Source organism: Galendromus occidentalis, unplaced genomic scaffold (assembly GCF_000255335.2).
Source record: "Galendromus occidentalis unplaced genomic scaffold, Mocc_1.1 scf7180000077539, whole genome shotgun sequence".
NCBI classification, from domain to species: domain Eukaryota; kingdom Metazoa; phylum Arthropoda; class Arachnida; order Mesostigmata; family Phytoseiidae; genus Galendromus; species Galendromus occidentalis.
The window spans coordinates 59,370-66,620 of NW_003805527.1; the positions used below are offsets into that span (position 1 = coordinate 59,370).

Sequence of the window (7,251 nt, forward strand, 5' to 3'; positions counted from 1 at the left end):
AAAAGACAACCCGAGTGAAGGTTGTTCGTGTTGTCTCATTTGTGTTTTGACGGTATCGTCTTGCCAAGATAGCGCGACCTATTTTTTGCATAGACCGAACATGCGCTGAAGTTTCATCGCTCTCCGAGATCTGTCCCTCGTGGTGTCAATCGACGAGGTTAGTTCGGGAGGAGCTCGTCCCGCGTCCGACAAGTCGATCAGCTGATCTCTGGGAGCCAGCTGTATTATGTACTTGGTTACCGCATCAAAGACTACCGGCTTTTCATACTTATCGGGACGCTTGGAAATACCGCTCGTCCGGATCCCTTATCCTGCGGGGAGTCATGGTCTTCTCGTCCTTTAGGTATCTCGGTGCACCGTGGACATTCCCCGGGAGAACGGTTCGGATGCAGGGATTGTTTCGAGCTCGTCCCGTTTTTCGAGGGAAATTTCGCCCGATCGAAGATCCCCTGCCAAACCGTGTTCCCCGGGGTCTCGAGCCCTAGTCTCGAGGATCGTCGCACACGTATCGCTGCTCTGCTCCCGGGATTTTCCTCTGTATGACGGGCTTCTGTGTGTTCCACAGTTCCCTCGATGGCTTCGCAGTTCTACATGCGTCAGTTCACCGGGAGTAGAATAGCGCGTCTGTTTTCTTCGAGCTCCACTCTCCCGCAGAACAGCAACGTGAAGGTCTGCGTAGTAGGAGCGGGCGCGGCCGGTTTCTATACGGCGCAACAGATCCTCAAGGTTCGAGACATTTTCTATTGGACTCCACTTCCTAGAGAGGTATTTATTTTCTCCACCTACCTGCGATACTCAAATGCGTCTTTCTAGGCTCCGAACACGCAAGTTGATATCTATGAATCGTTGCCTGTTCCTTTCGGTCTTGTGCGTTATGGAGTAGCTCCTGATCATCCCGAGGTGAAAAACTGTATCAACACGTTCACGGCCGTTGCCAAAAATCCGCGATGTCGGTACTACGGGAATGTCAAACTAGGCAGCGACGTCACTTTCAAGCAATTCAGGGATGCCTATCATGCTATAGTATTGGTAAGTTCCGGAAGGCTTTCGTACATCATCAGTCGTACATCAGACCTTCAGGAAGGTCTCCTGGTGCTCCGCATTTTCCTGGAACTCCGCCTGGAAGAGGATGAATTGAACGAAGAAGGTGCGCGCGCCTCCAAACACTTCCACCATAATTAACGAGACCTCCTTTCTGCAGACCTACGGTGCTGATAACGAGCGAACTCTTGGAGTTCCCGGTGAGAATCTCAAATACGTGCTCTCAGCGAGACAATTCGTTAATTGGTACAACGGACATCCATCGAGAATTATAACGGAGGTACGTTCCACCCTCGCTATCAGACATACTCTATTCCTCTCGGCACCGGAGCATGACCCGAACCTTGACCTTTCTCGGCAAAAGAAAAACCCGGGACCGAAGTCGGAGTGGAGAGGATTCCCGAATATGACGCGATCCGCTGCTCCGGCACCGAGTCGGAATTAGAATTATCCTTTCGAGCCTCGAAAATCGGAAACATTTCTCCTGCGTTCTCGTGATGACTGATTTAGCAACTTCTTCTCACAGGACATCAATTTCGACGCTGATCACTGCGCCATTGTTGGGCACGGGAACGTCGCTTTGGACGTCGCGCGTATCCTTCTGGCACCGATCGATAAGTTGAAGGTAGGTCTCTGATTTCGAGCCGGAGATTCCTTCCGCTGTACCTGCGAGCTGTGGGACGCCCTACCGATGCGGGTTGCACCCGCGTTTACTCCGTCACTCTGGAGGAAACATTCCAAATCCTCTTCCTATCCCTCGGACTCTTCATTGCAGACTACCGACATCACGGAGGAGGCTCTCGACGCCCTGAGTCGAAGTCGAATAAAACGAGTCAGTCTGATCGGTCGAAGAGGTCCCCTGCAAGTGGCTTTCACAATAAAAGAATTCAGAGAACTCGTGAAACTTGAGGGCGTCGGCTCTCTCCTCGACGCGAATGACTTTGTCGGAATAGATACTTCAAGTAAGTCAGTCTTCAGCCATCCCATCTCCAGGAGGAGAATACGCGACCGGATCTCTCCCGTTCTGGATTTCCTTCGAGTGCGCTTCAAATTATCGGCTTCTCCGCAGAGATGCAACGTCCGCGGAAGCGGCTCACCGAGCTTATGCTGCAAACGCTCGAAAGGAACGTTTCTGCCGCGAGTCCCGCAGCATCCAAGGTCTGGGATCTCAAGTTCCTCAGATCTCCCTTAGAGTTCCTTGGAGATCAATCGAATAAAGAGAGGGTGGTCTCGATCAGGCTCGCCGTAAATAGGCTGGAAGACGAGCGAGCTGTCCCGACTGGCATCGAAGAAACCCTCCCGACGGGCTTGGCAATAAAAAGTGTCGGGTACTCGAGCTCATGTCCGGACAACGATATTCCTTTCGATGCCAGACGAGGAATCATTGAAAACGATGCCGGACGTGTCCGCGGATTGCCTGGTGGGTGTATGATTTGTCGGTCGGTCGAACGCGCCGCGAATAGAAGGAGAGATACAATTCCTCCCAACTCATATAACCCCTCACGTCTTCCAGGAGTATACTGCAGCGGTTGGGTGAAAACAGGCCCGATCGGCGTGATCGTCTCCACGATGAACGGTAGCTTCGAAACGGGTGCGAATCTGCTCGATGATTTGACGAATGGGGTCATCGACTCGGTCTCTCCAAGAGGAGGCAGCGAATTAATCGTTCATCAGATACTTAAATCAAAGGGTACGCGGAGTAGGATCGCTCAGATGCAGCGCGGCGAGCAGCTTTTGCTCGGGAATACCCGTCTCGGTCCGAGTCCTGGATGAGCTTTCTGTCCTTACAGGTGTCCGACACGTGTCTTTCGAGCAATGGGAGAAAATTGCCGCTTTCGAAACTGAAATGGGCTCGAAGAAACACAAATCCGCGGATAAGGTGCTGTCGGTCGACCAAATGCTCAAAATAGCTTTCTCCTGAATATGCGCGCACAGAATGCAATAAAGAGTCGAAACTTCGAGAGAGAAGCTAGATCTGTGATTTCCCAATCTGCTCGACTTGTTTTCCAAGGGAAACCTCTACCTCGATCTCAGGGAGAATTTATCCCTCTGAGTTGAGTTTTTATCCGATGGGAGTCCAGGAAACCCGCCGAAGCTCCGAGACATGGAGACCCTAAGAAGCATGAGCAAGGAGGCTGAACGCAACCATCGAGGTTGATATTCTGACATCTAGATTCCGGGATCTTCTCGGTTTTCGACAGAGAATCAAGAAGCGTTTGTCCAGGGATGGCTCCGAGACCCTCTCATGTTCCGGAATGCTCATTGGCTCCCCATACAGGAGGACGGGTTTATGCTCCGGCGAAGGTGATTGTACGTCCTGGAAATCGCTGCTGACCTGGAAATCTAACCCAGCCGTCCAGCATGCAATGTATTATTTCCCGGATGCTCGGAAAGAGCTCATAGTGAGAGAGACAGCGGTTTCCTGTTAAGCTGCACGGAACGAGGTAGCGGGTTCAAGACCCTCTTCAAGGCGATTGGCTCCGAATCGGATCGAATCTCGCAAAAATATCGACCGCAAGCTCGCGGACCGTGGCGACCATATCGGAGGTGCGCTCTCCCGGCAGCTGTTGCTCGCCGCGGTCACTTCCATGGGTTTCCTCGATGAGGAAGCGTGATTCGCTATGCCATAGATGGGGTTCACGCATATACCCACCTCCATACCTGCCGGAGCAAATGAACCGGGAACATGCGGTCGAGAGAATGTTCGCGTGACACAGAGAACAAGATGCATGAGATTGAAACAAGAAGCTGCGGTGTTTATTGGTTTCCCTCGTTTATCTCTCGGGCGTGATTCCCTTCCACTTCTCGAAAACGTAACCATACATATAATAGAGTCGTGGACGATATATTGTACAGAGTGGGTGCCTGCAGATGGAACCTGCAAGTGATATCTACGCTAGGGAACCGGTACGCTCGAAACTCGGCAGACTGTAAAAAACCTGAGTCTGATGTGATTAGCGCAAAATGACGCCTGTGGTATTTCGACGGAGGTGTGAATTCCGACGTGAGTTTCGCCGCATAGTTTCACCTTGCACACACCACCCTGCAGATGGAAGTCAACGGCTAGTGGAAGAAATATCGGAAATACATCGGCCTTGGCGTAGGGATGGTCTCGAACTCAGAAATCCAATGAGCTCAATGATAGCTTAACATTATTCGCGATAAGGAAACTCCTATCACGTGGTCATTGTAGGATACAATGGGACCGTTCAAACGAGAACAAACACGAAATAATAGTCTGTAATGGCCTGTTGCTCAAGACGACGGTACGAGTAATACCGGACTTCTCTCTTCAATTCATTCGATGGGACGAAGTTTAAGGATGGAGTCTGGAGGTACGTACGGATGGCAGCATAAAAATTCGAAGAAATCAGCCATATCCAATCATTAAGATCCATTCTTCGGCACTGATACGCACCGCTGTTCCCGGAGCGATTCCCGTTCAGTCCGGACAGCGCTATCGATGTCATCATAATCATCCTTCAATATTAACAACATTCGCGGTATGATCACGGCTTCTGCCTGTCGAGTCGACTCTATCTGAAGCCGCTTCAGTATTGACATTCCGACATCGATCACGTCCTCCTCACTTATCTTTCTCATTCAACCGCCGGCCGAACGCAAGAGCGGCGAAACACACAGAGAACAGTATTTTCGGCTCGGGTCTGGAGGCGAATAGGAGAGCTGAGATGCAATGAGCTTAACTTGCGAAGGAATGACTCGGGATAGAGAGCAAGATCGAATAACGAGCGAAAATATCTGCTAGAGTCTCGAGAATCTACAGGAGTGGGAAGGGATGGGGGAAACCCGCCATGACCCCCCCTCCATCGACGCTTAGGGACCGGATTGGAAAGTTTAGAATAGACAGACCCCTTAAGTTTAGGACACGGTTCCTGGCCGCGCACCCGAGTTTGGCTACATTACACACACGAGAGCTCAGCAGACGCTGCTCATCGTTTGACACATCGATGGTAATTCAATGAAATTATGAAAGCGCTACACTAAAATTCCTAAAAAATTCGACGATCAAATTCTAGTAGACGTAAATGTTCTTGCATCGATTCCAGTTCTTCTCTTCTAGGTCCGACCACTTGCTTCCTTCTTATCCGGTTCCGTGAGCTCCGATCGTGTCGAACATCTGCGAGGTCTCATCGTGTTCAAGCTCACATCGAAGCTCATGTCGTCATCATCATCAGCGGCAGCATTCTCACGCTCATACACGCACTCAAGGATCTGAGGACGATTCTGCGTCCGGTAGGGAGGACTTCGACTAATCCTTCTATAAATGCAGGTGTCCACATCCAGCATCTGCATTCGCTTGAATCTGTACTTGAAAGGGCTCTCGAGCAGAACTTTCCACGAGTACGAGTTCCACTCTATTAGTCATTCTACCTAGACGTATTTAAACGTGTATTTATTGTACACCGGACCAAGCCCAGGTTACAGACTTCTGAATCATTCCGTCAGTCCAACAGCAGCAACAGTCTAGGGCAATCACCGAACGCAATAGTCTCGAACACCAAGAAAAATTTTCGCGCCCCGGTATACATACAGTGTCCATGAAGTTCGAAGGAATAAGGGGAAGATCCCAGAGCGCTCCAATTTTTTTCGACACGTTTCAATGAGATACCCGGGAGTTGTTTGAGCTTTTTTAATATTCGACATTCCATGAAGCGATCGATTGAGTTTCCCATTTTCTGGCTAAATGCGAACCCCTCCAGACCACCATACTCAGTCAGTCATCCTATACGGTCGTCTACCGAAGGGACTCCATCGGTCTCAATTTCAGTCTCTCCACACAAACACGCACTCAGCTCGAGGCGGAAGTTGAAATCAGGTGATTGGAATAGTTTCGGGGCTTTTCTTGAAGATGGGGAATATATTAGCTGGAGAAGGCTTCCGATAGACAGATGGACAGCAATCGAAACGTACCATATATTAGTTGAATTGTATAGATCCTTTCAGAGACGGGGAATGTGTTTCTACGCCCAACCTTCGGCGTCCTCGTCGAATGAGCTTGTTACGAGGCATTGGGTGAATAACAGTGAGTCATATCAGGGGTATAGGCAAGTACATAATACCATCATCATAGTATCTAAGCAAGTCCGTGAGAGTGTGGGTAGATGAGTAATCTCGAGTAGCGGCCTCTGTTTCTTCTCTCTTCTAGGGAAACTTACCCCAGCCCTGACTTATGTATGTATGTAGATGGGAAAGTCGACCCATCGGGGACATAGTGGAAAGGGATAAAAGGAAATGAAGGATGGATAGAGAATAAGAGCTTTGGTATGCAGCGGTCGGGTTGTGTACAGCATGTACAGCAAGGGTTTCTGCTGGCACACGGGAACCGGNGAGGCTCCGTCGTACCGCATATTAGTTAGTAGGTGTCGGAGTTGATATCACAGGCGAGAGGTGGTTGAGTCCAGGGGGCCGGAATTCCGGCGTTAACCGAGGATTAAGCGAGAGTACGCGGCGACTGGCAAGCTCGAGGGCTTGAATGGATTCGGATCCATTCTATACTGATGGGGAGAGATGCGTTGTTCGACCTCCCTTCCGTTCTAGATTTTCTATAAACGAATCCCATTCGGAAGTCTAGGCTTTGTTTATCTGCTCGTTGGGACCACGCATGTCTTTTCATCACATTATTTGAGTCCGATGCGATCACATCGCCACAAGCGTGACCCTCACTGTGAAATTGGAAGTCGACAATGAGGGTTCCTTCGACTAAAATGTCTAATTTTACGCTGGCTGGCTGGATCGCTTATTTCGCGAAATCTCCAAGCAAGGTCATTCTGGCATCTCAATACAGTCTGCTAGACGGCCGCCCAACATGGCTTGTTTGACACGGTTTTCTACGCCGGGGTCCTCGTAGGGAACTTGTAAGCGGCCTATACGGTCGAAGACCTTGCATTTGCACGCGCGAGGTCTCTCAACTGAGGGCGGGCACTTGTCGTGTCTCCTCACAAGTATTATTACTCTTGGTGCGGCAGTCCAAATCAATGAAAACCCTTTGCCCTAGCTTGCTGTATGAGCGGCGGGCGATACGCAATTGAACTGGCAGCATTCAGTTCTTAGCTCGCAATAGCGCATTTCTGCATGGTTCCCGATTCTTCGGGCGTCGGGTGTCTCTGCTTCTTCTTTCCACACCCACTTGTCGAGTGGATGAAAAGATGACGGCGATATCGCCCCACCGAAACGAGGGGTCTCGATGAC

The 7,251-nt window shown here is 50.2% G+C and overlaps 1 protein-coding gene across 1 annotated transcript; it reads left to right on the forward strand.

The window, feature by feature from the left end:
* Positions 1–73: 73 nt before the first annotated feature.
* dare (NADPH:adrenodoxin oxidoreductase, mitochondrial) lies at positions 74–2,962 on the forward strand. Its single transcript, XM_018641494.1, has 9 exons — positions 74–157; positions 344–726; positions 814–1,029; positions 1,202–1,321; positions 1,568–1,666; positions 1,817–2,003; positions 2,111–2,461; positions 2,555–2,731; positions 2,832–2,962. The coding sequence occupies exons 2-9, from the start codon at positions 574–576 to the stop codon at positions 2,960–2,962; spliced, it is 1,434 nt and encodes a 477-aa protein (XP_018497010.1). The 5' UTR covers positions 74–157; positions 344–573.
* Positions 2,963–7,251: the final 4,289 nt, after the last annotated feature.

Excerpts from the sequence above, each read along its gene's own strand:
- dare (XM_018641494.1), top strand. The coding sequence starts at position 574 with ATGGCTTCGCAGTTCTACATGCGTCAGTTCACCGGGAGTAGAATAGCG. Across the intron at positions 1,030-1,201 it reads CCTATCATGCTATAGTATTG|ACCTACGGTGCTGATAACGA; the intron begins GTAAGTTCCGGA and ends TCCTTTCTGCAG. Across the intron at positions 2,462-2,554 it reads ACGTGTCCGCGGATTGCCTG|GAGTATACTGCAGCGGTTGG; the intron begins GTGGGTGTATGA and ends CACGTCTTCCAG.